A 19,199-nucleotide genomic window follows, 5' to 3' on the forward strand; every position below is an offset into this window, starting at 1 on the left:
TGCAATGGTAAAATCTGCCTACAGATTTGTGAGAATGTATGTAGTACCTAGACTGGCTTTTCCCCTGAGATCTGGCATATTTTTAGTCTGAGCATGGTTTATATTCTCTTTCTTTTCCTTCTCCTCATGTTGGGTTTTCCTCATTTTACATCTTTTATCAAGACTTACAATATGTCTTGATAAAAGTGTACTTTTCTTTCATTTTTGCTTTGTTCCCTTCTGGATTCCAGTACCTTTCATATACACTTCTGTTTGGATTAAGGTAAAATTTGTGTCTGATTGGTAGTAAGAACATTTTTTTTTCTACTTCATCTTGATCTTGCTGGTCTGCATCTTCAGTAACCTGTTTCTGATGTGTGGGCTCCAACATTAATTTCTTTGTTTAACCTTTTATTTTTCTACACTGTGAAGCTGAAGACTTTGTTTTAATATTTGAATTCCATTTCCTGTGAATGCTTTTTAGTGCTATTAGATGAGTAAATCTCAACTTACAAATGTGACTGTCATTATATTTTAGCTTACTGGTTTTTGGCATGCATAGCTTTGAGCTGGGCATGTATTTAGCAGGTCTATTTTGAAAGAAGAATGTAATACACTTACTGTGCATAAGGTCAGTAAAACCAGCAACAAATAAACAAAATAATTTATTTTAGTACTTGTCTAAATTTATTAGTGCATTGTAAATACATTAAATTCTCCTGCAATTAAGATGACTAATATTAAGTTATAGAAAATAATTTGAGATATCATGATAGTTAAAAACATGATGGTTGTCATTAATTTATCAACAATTTATTAATCAAATTTGTTGTTCATTCTCATTAAAATACCAGTACAGGAATACTATCTTCTTTATGACCTTGGTATTCATAACCCTTAATAAAGTGAAGAATAAATAAATGAAGAAAGTATGAAGTTAAGTTAGAATTGCTTACTTACCTGTTCAGGCAAGGAACAATTTCAGACCATTTGGGATACATCTGTTTGTCTTGCTTGTTACTTGTGAGAACAAATTTGGTTTGATCCTCATTATAAAATGAGGAGGTGTGAGGTTGTATTTTCTAATTAATAATAAAGGTTATGCATAAAAATATTATGTGTATATTAGTGCTATACATAGTGATAGTTGTAACCAAAGCTACCAAGAAGTTTTCAATACTCTTGTAGCGTAACACTATTCATATTCAGTGTGCTGTGAAGCTTGAGCATGGTGAATTTGTTCCTTGACTTTGCCAGCTGCTTCGTGGGTTGTTTCAGGCAGCTTCATTTACCTCTCTGAATCAGTTTCTTCTTCTCTGGTAAAAGATACCTGAAGTATCTGAACATTTATAGACTATAGGTAGAGAATAAAAGTCTGGCCCTATTATATCTTTGAGGGTTTTTGAAGTATCTCACTTGTGATGAATGGAAGTGCTTTGACTTTGAGTGTCATTAGAATCTTGTAAGAATCTTAGCCTTGCATTTATTCAGTTATAGCAAGCAAATACATTTTTTCATTCAATGTGGTTGCAGAATCCAGTCAAAGGGACCCAAGCCTTTGAAGGAGATTTATTGGTAATGTAAATTGCAAACAATTAATACAGGCAGCAGCCACTAATTTTGCATCTACAGTCATTTGTGGGTGCAAAGTGAACCATGTTTCCAGTAGATGTACCAGGCTTGACCTGGTTTCATTTATCTGTTCAGGTAACACTGAATACAGCCACTCAGAGATGTGAAAGCATCAGGAAAGGTCAAAGGCTTCTTAAGAACAGGGAACTTAGAATATGCCTTACACAAACTTTACTTGTCAGAGTAAAGGCCTGAATGATCTACATCTCATCAGGTGTTTTTGGTGGTTTTGTGGAGGAATGGTGGAACTTCTAAATGCAGAGAATGTGTTAATCTCAAAACAATCGATGTCCTAACCAGAAAAATTCATTAAAAAACCCCCATTCAATCAATGGAGCTGAATCAGAAATCAGAGATTTCTTCTTTTTTTGTTCATTCATTAGAAGTCATGTTCCCATATATAAGCACTAGGATTTACTTATTTATTCTTGGATGTCACAAATACTTGCAGAGAGTTCTTGGGTGAAAATTACACTATATGAGAAATGGAAAATACTCATCCCAAACCAGTCCCATTTTCTCTAGACAGACAAGCACAGCCCCAGGACCCACCCCTGCCCCTCTTTTCCTGGATAACGCTGCTATTACTGCAGTTTCTCAACAACAGTTTGCTTCTAGTACAAGTGCATTTCCAGTGACAACAGTAGACTTGAAGATGTGTGCAGCAGCTCCAGTGGGCAGTAACTGTTTACTCAGGAGGTGTTTTGGAACTGGAACAAGCACATCTGCAAACACAGGTGCCAGGTGTTTGATGGGGGAGTGATGCCTGGCGTGTCCCTGTGTGAGATGCAGGGCCCACACCCTGCTGTGGTGCTTTCTGGAGCAGGGCTGGAACTTTGGCTCTCTGCCTGCTGTGGACTCCCATTCAATGGATTCCATGGTGTGATCTTTATCCCAGTCCTCCTCAGAGATGAGTACTGGGTAGCAATGTATGCAGAAATACAAGCCTGAAGCTTTTACAATCTGTTTAAGCCTTGATTACATAAATTAGTCTTCCCTATACTATTTGAGGCTGTAAAAAGTCTCAAGCAGTATTTCATTGTCTTTCTGTTTGTGTCTGTATAGATAATGATGGCCAGAAAAACAATAAAGGGAAACATATGCTTTGTACTGGAATTTTATCTGTTGCATATTATGGCAAAATGGTGTCTTGGTGAACATACTGCTCTGGTGATGAACTTTCATTTCATTAAATGAAATGCACCATATGGTGCAAAATGCTGCTGCTGTACTTGTTTGTTTTGAATATACTTATATCCTCTTCTTTTTGATACTGTGTGAGGGTGGGAAAAGTATTGTTGGTTAATAAAAAATTTCTAATTTATAATGCTAGATCTGCATTGTAGTGGATAAATGTTTGCATCCATAAATAATTAAGCTTACAGTTTTTCTTGGGAATGAATTATATCTTAATATTTACATCTGTAACTTTGCATTTGCAAGGACAAACATGAATGCTAAGCTGAAGGTTGCCTGAAAATCTGGTCTTGCATATTCTATGAAAAATATTACTCACATTTCTCACAGGTGAATAAACTGCACGCCTGGATGAATCTAGTTAATTCAATGGTTTAATAAACCTAGAATCCCAATGAGGTTATAACAAATCCCCCCGGCATCTCGGAGTTATGAGAAAGATGTATAAAATTATATGCAAGCATAAGAGTTTTTTCTAAATTTGAGGAGTCTTTTGCACATTATTTTTTTGTTCTGTTCACTACATGAAATAACTTCTTGTGGCTCTGTCATGATAAAGTATTAGATCAATTATATTTTGAGGGCAATATCTGGGGTCAATTTGCATCTAAGTAGATTTTTTTTTTCCATTTGGATACTTTTTTTTTGGAAACAATTACATAGCATGAAATCAGATGCCTCTCTTTTAATTTCCCTGTGAGAAAGATGGCTGGTGTGAAGTGGAAATTTCTGCAGTTCTCTTGTTAGGGAGCAGCACCTTGTCATAAGATGCCCCATTTTCACATGTTAAACACATGTGGATCCTGGATCAGAACCAATTTTCTAGGTACAAACACAGGAATAGCAAGTTGACTGGGACTGATTGATTTAGCACAGCAGCTGGAATGAATATAGCTAAATAAATCTTGAATATGTATGTAACTGAATAAATCTTGAATATATCTTAAATAAATATTTGAATAAATCTAAATTACTCCATGATGAATGCTAGTTTTAGGGTCACTGTACTCTGAACTATAATCTGGGCAACTAAGCAATCTAAAGCCTGGTCAGTTCTTGGATGAGAAACCTTCTAGGAAAGAAGTATCTGACAGAAAATTATAATTCCATAGTAGGTTTCTTTTGCTGTGTTTTGATACAGAAGCAAAATCTTAGGCTAGGGACTGGGTTGGCCTTTTTCAGTATCATGAATGTGTTGTTATTTTACAGGCATTCACAGGGAGAGGATACCCATTCCAAGAAACCTCAATATGCTGGAAGGGGCCTATACTTTCTGGTGAAAAATAAAGCAGATGCTGCAACTGCATGTTATCATGGAGAGGTCCTACCGCATGCTCAGGAAAAGGAATCTGTTGTTCTTCACAGCTTCTGAAACGGGGAACAAGTTCTGCCTTCATTTTACACTGAGTTAAGTAAAAAATTGCAGGTAAAGTAATGCTGAGTGCTGTAAATCTCTCATAAAGATGAGAACATAATTTTAGAAATATACTTGGAATACAGTAGCAGAAACTTACACTCAAATTTTCATTTAGTAAAGTTCTGTGGAGTTCAGAGGAAAAAATAATGAAGCTGAAGCATAATTGATAAAAAAACTTTCCACTGAATGTATTCCTGCATAAAACTGTAATTTTATTAATAGATGATGGAGGATAAAATGCACAAAATGGTAGCTAAAGATGTGGAAAGCCATATATTCTGCCCTGGTTAAGAGGATCCCAAGTATATGAAATTGAAATGTAGCTGAGTTGATTGTGATCTTATATTCATTATACTTCAGCACTGCTGGCACAATCCCTTCTAAGCAAATGAGCATAACATGCTTACTTAGCACTTTCACAAAGCCTTGCGTTTATAATCACAATTAAAGCACTTCTTTTGCAATAATTACACAACCTGAATTGGTCTGTGGTAATATAAGAAAACTTTAATTCCACATTTTAATATCAGAAATCCACTTAGTTCTGGGTAGTCTCCAGCCCTGTATGTCACCTGTATTAGCATTCATATTCCTCATTGAGTCTTCTCAGTGTACTCTTCTGTTTATTTAATGAACATACTTCTAAAATATACCTGCAATCTCATGTAGGCCACGGCTGGCAACCAGCAAAGCACTTCATTTCTCTCTGTGTTATCTTATTTAGCCCACAAACGAGTGCAAGTGTGAACAGCAAGCTTTCTACATGATGGAGGGTCAGGGTGACAGCCTGAAGAGGCAGCAGCTTGATGCCATCAGCATCTTCAGAGTATTCTTTTAGAATCCTATTTCTTTTTAGAAATGAAGACCTGGTTTCCCTACCCAATTCTGGAGGCTGGGTACTGTCCTGCAAAACTTGCTTCCTCAGCAGAAAGAGGTTTTCCAAGAAAGCAGTGCCCTAAATTCTGCTGTTCACCGTTTGAAAGAGGCAGCCAGGTAGAATTTATTTCTCTCAGGAATTTTTCTTTTGCTGATTAATTGTTTTCCACACTAGGCTATTATGTTGGTAAAATATTTATAACCATTATGATGAAAATTGCCAGGAAATGAATTCACATAGTCCTGCTACCTTTAGATTTTTTTTTTTCCCAGGACTTTGAAACACTGCTGTGGTTTTGGCTTGCCTCTCTAGTCTTGCTATTCTTTTCTGTCACACTCAGTAATTGGCCTAATAAAAGGCAGTAACGAGAATTTATTACACCTTGGGTGATACTTGAAACAAACTTTATTTGCTGGAGCAGCACTTTTTATCTACTCGCTGCTGTATATTTTGACAGTCCTTCTAAATATTAAATCCGATTTTATTAAAAGTTAAATCTTGGTGCTTTTTTGTGATTGCTGCTGTTTTTGCAGTTTCTTAAGCAGACTAGTACATATATAAACATACCTTTTTAATGAAGCTTTTGGAGAAATAATGTAAGCTGTGGCTCTCTCTGCTTATTGCCAGAATCACAAAAAAGGTATGAATTAAAGACAGGCTTCTATGATACCTTGTAATTTAGTTTTGGAATAATGCATGTGATTAATTGAGAGAACAAAGATGAGAACTATTCAACTTTTCATACCTTTTTCAAGATTAGGATTTGATGAAATCTTCCTTGAGCAAATGATGCCCTCAACATTTTAAGTTCACAAAGTGAGAGCAGTAAAATTAAAGCCAGGTTAGATTGTTATAATTTCCACTTCGGAATCTGTGTTTCTTCCAGATACTGAACGGTAAAACCATAAACTTAAGAAATAGCAATAAGTCATCCTAGAACTGTTTATGCAGGAATTTTTATTCTTTGAAACCTTCCAGTGTTAAAGCAACAAGAAAACATTTATAATGTCCTTTGGTGGAATCTTATTACACTTGTTATATATGTAAACTGATATTCTTTGATGCCAGCACGTTGCCCATACAGAGAAATCTCTGCACAATTAAATGAAAGGAAAAAGAAAAGGACTAAATAAAAAGTAATATCTTTCTCTTACCTGATTAGAATTAAATACATTAATAAATTGTCTGGTAACACAAATAGGCAATAATACAAAAAATCTACATTGTACATTATTTCAAGAAAAATAACTTCATTTGAATACAAAAGGATAAATACACTTTTTGTCCTATAGCCACTCTTGTACAGTAAGTGAACACAGCATCTTACTGATGCAGTGCTGCTAAGGTATACAAGGATATGACTGGCTTGAGTTTTATTGAGGGGGCTGTTACACATGTGCATCACTAACATCAGACAAAGAAATCTTTCAACCAACAAGGGTTACAGAGCAACGTTCACTAAAGCACAGGTTGGAAAGGATTTGGGGACTGAAGCAGGCCAATATGGCAGCTTTTACAGATTTCCTTATACCCACAATGCACTGACAGCAAAGAATGCCTTGGTTTGGTCAGTCCACACACCGGGCGGAGGTACGGGAGCGCACCAGAGAGGAGTAGCGAATGTTGTGGGAATTCCCTTCCCGTTCCGGGGGCTGTCAAAGCCATGTCAGTCCTGCAGCCTGCGCCGATCGATGTGACAGAGCAGGCAGCTGCCAGCGTGTCTCGAGTCAGAGGTGAAGGCTCTCGACGCGCAGCCCTGTCCGTGACTGAGTGATATGGCTTAGTTCAGTTCGGCCTTCTTAGTTTGTATGTGGTTATTTTGACTCTTTTCCTTTAGGGATTGCAGCGGCGAACGCCTGGGCTGTGTCCCGTTTCCGTGTGGCACGCTGCCGTGCACAGTCCGCGTGAGGGGCCGGGCGCGGCTCAGCAGCCGCGGAGCGCCCAGGCCGCGAGCAGCGCGGGCAGCAGCGGGCCCGGCCCCGGCAGGCCCCGCGCCGAGCTCGGGCCGCAGCCGCCCGGCTCCCGCTCGCACTTGAGCTTCTCGCACAGGATGCCCGTGTAGGCCGGGGGACACTGGCACCGCACGTTGTTGATGCAGGTTCCCCCGTTCTGGCAGTGCAGGAGTTCATTGTCACACACGTTTGCTGCAAGATAGCAGGGAGAGGGGGGAGAGAAGAGACATTAAATGTAAGTTCATCTACGGCAGAAATGCACTAAAACCAGAACTGAAGCTCCACCTCCCTCCGCTTCCTGAGGAGCGTATGAAAAAGGGCTGTGCATTCTCAAATACTCCGATTTTTATTTCTTTATTTTTTTCTTTATTTCTTTATTTTTCCTTAAGGCTGTATTCTTGGAAAACCATCTAATTCACTTAACACCACCAACTATGGTATTGATTAATTTTATATGAGGGACTATTTAATAATGAAATAATAAGAATATTAATACATGCCTTGTGCTAATGACTGTATCTTTATAGTTATTACTGAACTTGAACCGTAAGTGGTGTGTGTTATTTGAAAGGGGCAAGTTATCTAGAGCTTTTGGAAAGCGTGAACAGTGGTTAAAAATGCAATATGGCTTTGCTGAAGTAAAAAGATCTGCATGAGAGGGCAAGGTTTTATAATCAAGAACTGCATGTATTAATGATCTGCAAAAAATTATGCAAAAAAGATAAGGCAAGCACAGGCAGGAAATTCAGCATGCTGTTGGATGGGGATTATATGGTACAGACATCTGGAAATAAAAGATAATGTTATTTCCATTATAGATCAAATATTTCATCCTAATTAGATTTGCTGCTTTGGTGCATGGTATCTTAAAGCTATATCTTAGATATCTTAGATATTGTAGCCTGATAACAGCTTCAGAAATCAGATTTGACAAGGGAGTTAAGAGAAAATAATACAGGCAAAACTTTTAGAACTTCATAATTTTATAATATTTTGAAAAGTTGACAGCTTTACTTTGTATTGTTTAATATCAATTCAAATATTTCATGGGTGAAAATGCAGAGGTATGGGCAACATACTAATTAAATGTGTCAATCTGTGTTTTGTTTCAGATGATATCACGAGTATGATACATATTAAAGCTCTGCCTTTCACAGAGGCAGTTTTAGTAAAGGACTTCCACCTACGATCTAGGTAGAAGGTAACAGTAAAAATTTTAACTTAGAGAATTAGGGAAAAGATTATTTGGTTAAGAAGCAGACTCAACATAATATGATGTTTATTTGTACATTAGCCTGAAACTAATTAGCCCTAAATAATTTAGAATAGAGAAAGTATTGTTAATTTCATCTTAAACATTACTGTTTATTATGAAAAAGTATAGTTTTGCAAATAATTATTAATTTATTTTTAAAAGTAGTCCAAATATCACAAGAAGTACAAATAAAATAGTCCAAGTTCTTAAGTGGTGTATTTCTACATAAATCTGTACAATTTTGAGCTCCACTAACCTCACTGGTAATCTTATCTGTCCTGACTTGCTTTCAGAAAAATAATTTTTCTCACCCTAGAAGATCTCTCCAACAATTGCTTTCTGATGTTCTGCATCCAAGTGGGCCAAATAATGCAATATGTTGGAAACTTGTAGGTGCAATTAAGAGGGACCAGTAAAAAATTATTTTTTGAGTGATTCCTTTAGCAATCAAGGAATTGATTGAGCTATGGATTTAATATTGTCCAGTTTCTGAATTCCAAAGGAAAATTTTAGTATTAAGGTACAACAACACATTTTGTTGATGATTCTACATCTGAATTTTAATGTTCTACATGTATGTTAGAAAAAAATGTATAAGAAACAGTAAGTCACCACCAAATAAATGTGATGAGATTAACAACCCAGAAAATACCATGGTAACAGGCAGAAAAAATTAACTGTATTTTAAAAGTCAATATTTGCATTACATCTCTTATAACTGAGGCTGTGTATCTTTGAAGTTGACTTTATTATTCAGACTGTATGTATTTAGTCATCTCAATATGCAAAATCAAAGTACTTTATCTGATGAGACAGCTACTGGATCTGCATGTTCTAGACTACTCATTGCTGGGATGCTTCTTACAGTTCAAGCAGTGGAAACTGTGAAATATCTGCCCCATCAATACAGACCCTTGTTTGCCTTGACAAACTCAGTGTGAGTTCATTAAATACCACTTCTTAAACAGCAGAGGAGATGTTTCACTTCACATTTTGCCTGGAATAATTTATCCAGATTTTCTGAAGTATTAAGTAAACCATATTTTTAAAATGTATTATAAAATAAATATCTTTCCTATTTTAAAATTTATTTTGCAGACTGTAGCCTATTATTTGAAGAGGCCCTTAGCCCAGATCTGGTCTGTAGTTACAGGTGGCTGGAGATGGGGAGGCTGAAGAGGTGTTTTGCTCCAGCTGCCTGTTCTGCCTGACACACTCATGCAGACTGCTACCAAATGCCGCTCAACACTGCCGTCTGCAAAATTCTGGATACAATGTTATAGACACTGATTTCCAAATCAGACCATTTGTATCTCATTAGGAAGTTTTTGAAATGTGCTTAAAGAAGGGATGGACCGAAAGCTTTATCATTATCCTTATATGCTTTTAAATGTTTGCCCACAGGAATGCAGGTAAATTTTATTGTTCTCAGCAAAATACTGTATAGCTGAAAATTCTAGAGTTGTTGATCTTGTATTGCCACAGCTTTCCTAATTTTGTGCTTTTATCTCTTTCTTTTGCACACAGACATGCATATATATATATATATATCATATAGACAGCATTTGTGATGTGAGCTGGAAGCTAAATGAAAAAAAATCTGGAAATGTTATGAAATCCCATTATTTTTTGCCAATTTTGTTTTAATTTTATTCTGACCAACTCTAATACCATTTTCACCTTTCTGAAAGTATGGTCAGAATTACTTTCAAAACTTTAATATTGACCTGATGAATGGCATCAGGTACCAAGTTCTGACCTAAGAATGAAACCTGGAGAAGCGACACAAGACCTAATTCTGAAGTCATCACATTGAAGACTATTGAGACCCGTGTGGCTGAACTAGCTGTGCGTTTGCTGGCAGATCTTCCTTAATTAGAAACCAGGACATCAAACTGGTCACTTTAAAACCAAAACATTTATTTTGGAGAGTTTTGCAGGCCTTTTTGAGGGATATTTCTGAGCACAGTCTCCAGATCTGTGCTACTGCATGAAGTGAAATATTTAAAGTAAATTAAAGGAAATTGTTTTAAAGTTACTCTCATAATTCATCAGTTTACAATCTAACTATGGTCCTTAAAACGCTTCACAAAAGAGACAGAAAAGAAGGCACAACATGCCTTGACGTATGTCACAAAATATTCTTGATCTTCAGTTGCAATGTTAATAAATTTGGGAATGAAATAAAGAAGGAAAACAAGGGAAAAATACCCATCTGAACCAGCTCGAGGGGTAGTCTTAGCCTGTCATAAATGTGCTAATGTTTCACAGAATTTATATTGGGTATTAAATGAAATATTGTGATTAACACAGCTGTTTGGCAAATGACTAGTTTCCTCTTAAATGTTCAAATCTGAATAATACATGAAAATTCCTGAGTTTCTTTAAAACTCAGCTTCAATATCTTTGCAGCTTCTTGTAAGAAAAGAGTTAGACAGCTCTGGCTGATTTTAGTTCTGAAGCAGCAACAGAGACAGAGAAGCAGAAATGCAGGCTTTGCTCTCTTCAGTCAGGAGGCACAGCCTCTGCTCTTGGCTTAAGGACCTTCTGCTTACTGTTTCTGGGCAGCTGCAGAGCACATGCCCAGGGCTTTAGGTTTGCCTGCTGCCCAGACAGAAAAACAAGATGCTACTGAACTTAAACACAGTTCCATCTACACTTCTGTCTTTCCCAAAGGCTATCCAAGAGGGGAGAAAATAAAATTTGTACCTTTTTTTGTGCTGTCTTAATTTTTGTACAGCTTGACTACAGTAGCATCTTATTTAGGTGGGACAGGCTATTGACATACTTTTTGAGCTGGGATAGATGGTGTTCTTTTTCTGCATCAAAATCTGGACTTATGAAGAAATTTTCTTTGTGAGAACAACATAAATATCACTAATGAAAAAGTCACAGAAAGAAAAAAAATTATTAGTGGTCTTTGCTTCCTTTTTTGAATTCTGAAGACTTAAATTTCAATCAACGTTTTCCACATTCGCTTCTATCATGATTTTTCTTCGGTGTGCGCCTTTTGTGGCATCGTTTGTTACAGCCTTCTCTCTCCCTCTCTTTTTAAAACCATCCCTTCACTTTCCTCCTTTTTGTCTCCCAGATCATGAGTATCACAGTCCCTGGACAGGTTGGTGGGTTGACAGCTCTGAATATATTACACAACATATTTGTCTTTTCTAAAGCATTGATGCAAGCTTTTCCCCGACTTCTGCTGCAGTGAATTTTCCATACTGTTTGTCAGTGGTTTTTGTGACTGGCACCACTGAATTTTTGACCTTGGATTCCATCCATTGTTCATAATTTAGAGAGCATGCAGGTCTCATGGCCGAAGAAATTATTCTTGGCTGTTTTTTTCTCTAATGCATTTGTTTCCTTGGTACTTCTTATTTAGTAAAGAATAATACTTGAACTCATGAATGAGGAAGATTTCAGCACACATGCTAACAGAATATTATGTCTGTGCATAAGTGAGTAAAAACCCAGCACAGTGAAACCCATGTTTTCAGCAATGATGTTTATAGGTAGCTCCAACATATGCAGTGGCTGTCTATATATAGACACTGAACAGCACGTAGAAATGACATGAAAAAATTGGGAGGTTTCGTCTTGCTGCATAAATAAGTTCAGTAAATCCAGGCCAAGCACAAGTGATTTCTTGTCAAATGCAGAATTAGTTCCTATGAATGCTGTGAGGAGGCTGTAACTAACATGCATTATTCTCTAAAACTGTGATCCTTTAATCAATAAATGGTAAAAACAATCTCAGAATATAAAAGAAATTGCACTGAATGAAGCTTGTGTGTATGCCTAATAAGAATGTGAGCATATACACATACATATATAGCAAGAAAACCTCTGTAGTTGCGACAGTATTAGCAATATTTTCCCCACACTTTGTCAAATAAGCAGAAATGGAATTGGGGAATGCAAAACACTTAGTCTCATTTGAATGCAAAGGTAGGAAATTCTTTCCAGTTGTATCCAGTTGCATGTTCCAGTTGAACATAAATGACTGCAAACAAAATATTTCAAATTGCCAGAGTCAGCAAGGAACATCTTTATTATTTGGAAAAAAAATCCTAAAAATACAATATATACTTGCTATGCATTGAAGATCTCTACATGGAACTCCACTGACTCATAAGATCTCCCCCATACAGCATAGATGTCAGGTAAGAGGATATAAGGGCATGGGGAAAACAGAAGTAGTCAGGCTTCTCCTGAAAGGTTACAGCTATTGCTGTTACAGCTCATGACAAAACTTCAAGTTTTTATAGCTTAAGTGTCTCGCTATTTGAATAACCAGTGAGTAATAACTGAGTTGACAGCTTTGTCACTGAGATTTCTTCCTTGCCTGTCTTCCAATTACAAGTACTTGCTTTACTTATTTTATTCTAATTTTTAGAATTTAATTTATTGTTACCATTTACATTACTGCCAAATGGCGTTAAAATGTTTTGCTGCCATGAATATGTGGCAGTGTTGATCAGACTTCTACAGTGCTTTGAATCCACAAACATACCTGATATGAAAAACAGCTGCTGCTCTTATAAATGAGATATTCATAATAATTTCTTTGTTTGGAAGTGACAGTAATTCAACATTTGCTGTAGTAGTAAAACTATCTTAGGCTATTGTCAAATCAAGACAAGGCAGATGCTTTGATAGCATAGAAATAAAACTGGTTTGCACTTATCTACCAAAGCACATTCTTAAGTTAAGACAGAATAAATCAATGCAGACAAGTACAAGCCTGAAGCGTATCTTACTGTGTCAAAATTATGGTCACAAAATGACAAACATTAATACAAAGATCTCTGGTGCAAAGTTGAAACAATGTTGTGATTAATTATATTGCCAGCAATACAAGGAAATAAATATTGACCAAGTGAGAGTAGTTTCTAGAGGCAGACATCTCCATCTTGACTTGTCTTAGAAATTCCTGTTAGAAGCACAATTGAAATGACACTTGCTTTTTTATTGAACCAGTTTTAAGTTATCGGAGAATAAATGATATAGGGGAGTAATAGAGATACTGACTTCACTGAAAATTTCCAGTAGAATTTTTAGATTGTTTGCCTACATGCAATTTCTGTTCTGTCTGCACAACCTGTAGTTCATAGCCAAGCCAGTCCTAATCAAATTGCAAGTGAAGTCTTCCGAGTTTCTACAAGAAGATGTAGCTATTACTCAGAGTTCTGCCCAGCACACAGCCAGAGAATGGATGGTGATTCCTCTCTCCTGCATATAGGCAGCAATTTATCCTAGCATCCACATGGCTAAGCTTAGTTGATTATGTCTCACCACTGAAAGTGCAAAATCCTGTACAGAATATGTGGGGGTTTTTAACCATGCTATGAGGGTAGCATAGGTAGAAAGTTACTGTTTTTCATAGGTTGAGTCTGTGCTTTCTCATTTTTCATCTCTATTCTTAATGTAAAATTTTTGGGTTTAATTAATAAAAAATAATGAGAAGAAATGCATCTAACCTGTCAAAAGGACATGAGGGAAAATTGAGTTTTGGGATTGATACTCTTACATGATAGCCATAGTAGCTTTGGTAGAAACTACACGTGATTGTGTATTAAAATGGATGTAAGCAAATCCAGATTTAGTTATCTAAGAATTATAGTTGAACTAATACCTTTCAATCTTCCTTTGTTTCAGGAAATTAATGATTTAACCTTTCAGTTTTCTGATTTTGATGGTTCCAATTCTATACTTACACAAAAGAGGATGATTCCCAAAGAGGGGGGAAGAAAAATTTCCCTATTTTATTGCTTTGCTTATGAAGGAGCACCACTGAATTGGTATGACTCCGATCATACTTTAGAGTCAGGAGAGCAATACACTACATATCAGCTTTTGTTGCTCAAAAGGGCCTACATGTCCCTATCATTCATACTCCACTTGCAAAGCTCTAAGCTGCCATTACTTCTCTCTCATTACTTTCTCTCTGCCTGGAGAAAAATGAACATTCTTAGATGATCTGTCTTCTCTTTCCTTCACTAGGAAAAGAAGCAGTTATAACTACATAGCTACTATAACTAAGCTGTTTTGTTTTGTTTTGTTTTTTTCTATTCCCAACAGCAAGGTCAGGATTTAGATGTAACCATTATCAATAAAAACTGTTTAAGCACAAGAAGCGCTCAGATGCAAAAGATGAAGTCATCCAAGAGGCCCTGTGAATGATTGGGTGATGGGATTTGGTTCCCTAAATTTGAGCAGCTACTGCCGTTAGCCGTGCCAGAAGGCATTTCAGACATGTACATGGAGCTCCTGGCAGGTGTGTCCAGGAGCTCTGGGAGGATTAACTGGGGAGCAGTGCTGGGAGGGGCCTGGCAGGGACTCCTGGGCCCTGCCGTGCTGGCAGGCTCTGCTGTGGCTGCCACTGGAGCTGCTCTGCTCCCCTGGCCTGGGGGACTGTGTGCTGGGAAACTCCCTGTCCTGCTGTCCCTCACCCCTTCTGTCCTGCTCCTGGCTCGATGGCCCTTTGGGGAACGCCCAGCTGCCACTGCTCCTGAGACATCTATGGCCAGCTCAGTCCTATACAAAGGGTTGGCAGGGTGACCTTGCCTGCACAGCATTTTCTGCTTCATGTGTAACAACAGGATTTTCTTGGAAGTTCCCAAGAACTCTGAAACAGACCTGCAACAAGAATTGCTTTTATAGAGCACAAAACCACAGGAGAAAGTCTGGAAAGCAAACCAAAGCAGGATCATGCGAAGGCCAGCAATTCAAATACATGATTATAAATTATATAGAAGGTTGATGTTCCTGCATTCTTGCTGCTGAGGTGTTTTATTTGGAATAATGTTATGGACACGAAAGAATGCAAAAAAATTTGTCTCTGTTTACAGAGAAAATAGTTTCTCTTTTGGCTATTCTTCCCAGAGAACACTACACTGAGACTATTAAAATCCATGACATAGTCCCAAACAGTTGTTACTTAATTTGGCAGCATAACCAGACAAGATAATCACAACTGAAAATACTTCCCAATTATTTAGGGGATTAGAATTATTCTAATAAGTATTTTCCTAAATTTTTTTAGGGAAGGGGTAGAAGAGAGTGACAGATGTGTTCTTGATGGCTTCTATGAATAATCACTGCTATTCTAAAGCTATTTGTGATCTAAAATAATTTGAAAGTTGCTAACTTCTCATTAGTTCGACTGAAATCCAATTGCATGGGAGCTTTTGAACAACTGGTAGAAAACCTACTGGAAATATATGTTATGATCAACTTCTAAGCTACATAAACCAGCATTGTAATGGAAACACCAACAATCTTTAATTGCACTGTAGTAAATATCAAAGGTATTAAAGTGAGATGGTATGTAACTAAATGGAAGTGTGACTTATCAGCTCTTTTACAGCGACCACAAGCAAAGGTAAAGCCGAGTTTGTATTTACATGTCATTATGTATTCTTTCTGTGTGCATTTTCCAAAAGAAAGGTTTAAAATATCAGGACAATCTTCTACAGAAGACCAAAACACCAGTGTGCAAAGTTAATGGTGTAGAATCTCTCAGGAGATGAACATTCAGAATTTATGTGAACATTAGTTACAATGCAAAGGCAAAGGTAAAAAATTTGCATAATTCCTACAACATGTATGAAGTGAGGGATGGGTTTTTTTGTTCAAGTAACAATGCTGGCAATCAGAAGATCTTTCTGAATGTACATTGATTTATTGTTTTGAGTGTGGATGAAATGCTGCAGAGTGCTTTTGCTGAGCCAGTTTTAGAATGGGGATAAAAACACTTCCCTATAAGTATCAAAGCTATTCAGAGTGAAACTTCTTATTGCTAGCGAACAATGGGGAAGCTGATGCCAAGGAAAGTCCAATGAGTTGCCTGTGCAAACAAAAGGAGGGAATGGTCCTGTGAATTCCTGCACTATTTACTACATTGCACTGCTGATTAGATAAGTGCAATAGCAGAGTTGATTATTGTTTCCAGGGGAGTTTGCTGACAGTCAGCTTTAAAAAGGTTTATAAACTGTGAAGTTTAAAAAAGGACTATGTAATTCTGTGCAATTGTCATATGTGATTGCATAAAATGATTAAATACTCTGACAATCTCAAATACCAATGTTGTGTATTGTAGCTCCTTCTAATCTCACCTATCAGAACTTCAGATGCTTCATATTCATACATAAGAAACACAGTAAAGATTTGCAAATTTTTACCCACTCTGCTTCATCTGACCTATAAAAATATCACCTGTTATTGTCTATTTTTGCATTACAGTAAAATTAAAAAATTAATTCAACAGGCAGATTCTTATATCCTAACTCTTGTCTGAGATATACCACATGATAACATGCTCTTTTGGGAGAGGGATTTTAATTGGTGCAGTGCTTTACTTTTCCACTCTTCATCAGAATACCAATAAGATGATTCAAACAGCTGGCATGTAGCACTCTGCAAAAATAAGAACTAATAAATTAATGTATCAAATAATTAAAGCTATTAGTTGCTTCATGCTAGTTTTCATCAACAGTATTTATTGCTACACACAGACTTGCTTTGGGTTATCATTGTGCATTTATCTTCATGACAGAACAACTATTAGATGGGAAACCCCAGATAACAGATGCTCTCTAACACAATCTTCTTCAGGCACACTAGGTTTTCTGCAGTGTTTTTCCCAGGTAACCAATGTCATAGTCTTAGCCAGTGTTTTTCTATCTGAAAACATTAAAAAAACTGACTTATCACACAATTCAACAAAAATGTCTGAAAGACATTCATTTTTACATACCAACCAATAGACCTGAAGCAAGCATACAGACAACCTACAAATTTTTCACAATATTTCTATGTAGGCATTGTCTAATAAGTTGTTGCAATAGTAACAGAATTATATTAACCTTGTTTAGTCAACTTTTAAGTTTTGCTACAATGTAGAAAAAAAGCCGAATAAACATAGACCCCTCCTAGAGTACATAGCATGGTTTGTTTGGGATAATGTCTGAGAAGTTTTTATCAGCATATCAACTAAAGATAATGTCTCTATCCATGGATATCCATGGATGTTGCCTGCTATGACAAAGTGTTAAGATAATTCAGGATATTAAAAATACCAGAGTTAAAATATTTTCACAAGTAAGAGCTGTTTCCCTGTGAGCTTTACATCATTCTAACATTACTTTTGACATGCTGATTAATATCCTTATATTTGTTTATCAATTGTGATGAACGAAGGTGTTAAAATTTAATTATTAATGAAGACTGAAATAACCTGGGATCCTCAAGGAGTAGATAACTGCCAAATGCAATTTCACTTCAAAGTACTTTCCTTATTTTGTTTAAAATTATTTTCTCCAATTTTTAGTTTAAGTCATACCAGAGTTGAAAAATACCAAGACTATCTCCATTAATTGTGATCAAATAGTATCAAACACTATCAAATAGATAGTGTGTTAAGATATTTTTAAAGATATATTGTATATATCTTTATATATACAATATATTATCTGTATATATTGTATCAATAGCTTTAAATTTAATGATGGGAAAAAGTATTTGTGTTGCTTAAAAAGTCTTCCACCTGCACTTAAGACTGAGAAACCAAGACCTTGGTCATTTTCTCCTGCTCCTGAGAGGCTGTGTGTACAGCAATGTCATAAACCTCTGGTTTGGAAAAGTAAGGGTCACACAAGAAACACTCAATTTTTATGAAAATTTACTTTTGGAATGTACTTTTAACACGTAATATCTGACTATATATTTTTTAGAACTCTCAGAGAAAAAGGAGACAAATTTCTGCTCAACAGAACTGGGATGATGATGAATCTGTATTTCCTGGCAAGTTTATCTCATTGGGTCCAGTCCTGTCATCTGCCCCAGAGAACCCTCTACATTACATAATATGAACTCCCACAACTCCTATCACGTTTGTTCTTCTCTTCCAGCAGCCTTGGCAGTGATGGCAATGGAAACCCGACTGATCAGATCCCAGCTCCTTGAGAATTGACATTGACTCCTGTGGCAGGAGGGTGTTTGCAACACGCTTGTGCTGCTGGCTGCATGTGCTAGAGGAGATCAAGGAAAGGCTGTCATTCCACGCAGGATGAATTTTTGTAGGCCTGGAGCCTTGTGAGGGACAAACACTGGGGGTAAACAGCAATGGAGCCTCCTCCTGCTCCATGGAGCCCCAGGGCAAGCAGGGTTGGCAAGCATGGCCACCCAGCAAAGTCCCTGCTCAGGTTTCAACACAGCCCGAGTGAAGTGAGGGTATGACAGGAGTGTGAAAGGCAAAGGTTTTCTGCTGTGAGACAGCATTTCTGAAGTGCTAACATGGCAGATCTGAGTGGGATGCTGGTCTTCTGAAGACTGCCAGAAAGCTACGGAACAAGTAGCTGTTTAGCTAAAACAGCAGGAGGAGTGCTAAAGGGAAGTAGTTGGAACTGGAACAGAGGGATTTGGGCTAAAGCCAGGGTGGGTGGGAGTAGGTGAGGGAGGTGCTCAACACATCTTAGCTGGCTCAATGTTTTGTATTTGCAAAACACTCAGGGTCCTTCTAATGGTGCAGTGCAGCGTGGGCTGCAGCATCATCACTAAGTTGTCATGTTGCCACTGAATAAAAGATACTCCAGATAACTGGAGTACACTCCTCTAAGTGTCTTTGCACTTTGTTTTATATCAGTAATGGTTTAGCATGAACTAGCAAAGCTCTCAGGTCATTGCAAAAAAAAAAAAAAAAAAAAAAAAAAAATATTTTGCAGTATATGGCTTTATTTTGACAGGTGGTGTAAATCTTGGCCCAAATTTTCATACCTTTGCAGAAGTTATGCAGTGTACATGCCACCTTTCATATTTCTCCACAGTTGTGTTCCAAAGGGCACGTGTGCAAATGTAGTTAAAAGCATTTCAAAATATCCAGCTCAGTTT

The 19,199-nt window shown here is 37.1% G+C and overlaps 1 protein-coding gene and 1 long non-coding RNA gene across 10 annotated transcripts in view; one reads left to right on the forward strand and one right to left on the reverse strand.

Moving 5' to 3' along the window:
* Nucleotides 1-6,039: 6,039 nt before the first annotated feature.
* Nucleotides 6,040-19,199, reverse strand: part of NTNG1 (netrin G1) — a 154,246-nt gene continuing 141,086 nt past the window's right edge. For all 8 annotated transcript variants that reach the window (XM_086901739.1, XM_086901736.1, XM_086901735.1 and 5 more), the window contains one exon: nt 6,040-7,246. In XM_086901739.1, coding sequence (XP_086757865.1) covers nt 7,026-7,246 — 221 coding nt within the window. In that variant the 3' untranslated portion in view covers nt 6,040-7,025. The remainder of the gene's footprint in view (nt 7,247-19,199) is intronic.
* Nucleotides 7,208-18,927, forward strand: LOC147651612 (uncharacterized). Of its 2 annotated transcripts, XR_015290403.1 has the most exons (3): nt 7,208-7,289; nt 8,167-9,721; nt 18,044-18,927. It is a non-coding gene; the product is annotated as an uncharacterized LOC147651612 (long non-coding RNA). The 2 variants fall into 2 exon arrangements; XR_015290402.1 differs by having other exon boundaries at nt 7,245-9,721.

The sequence above is a fragment of the Cyanistes caeruleus genome, chromosome 9 (assembly GCF_971803275.1).
Source record: "Cyanistes caeruleus chromosome 9, bCyaCae1.hap1.1, whole genome shotgun sequence".
Lineage (NCBI taxonomy): Eukaryota > Metazoa > Chordata > Aves > Passeriformes > Paridae > Cyanistes > Cyanistes caeruleus.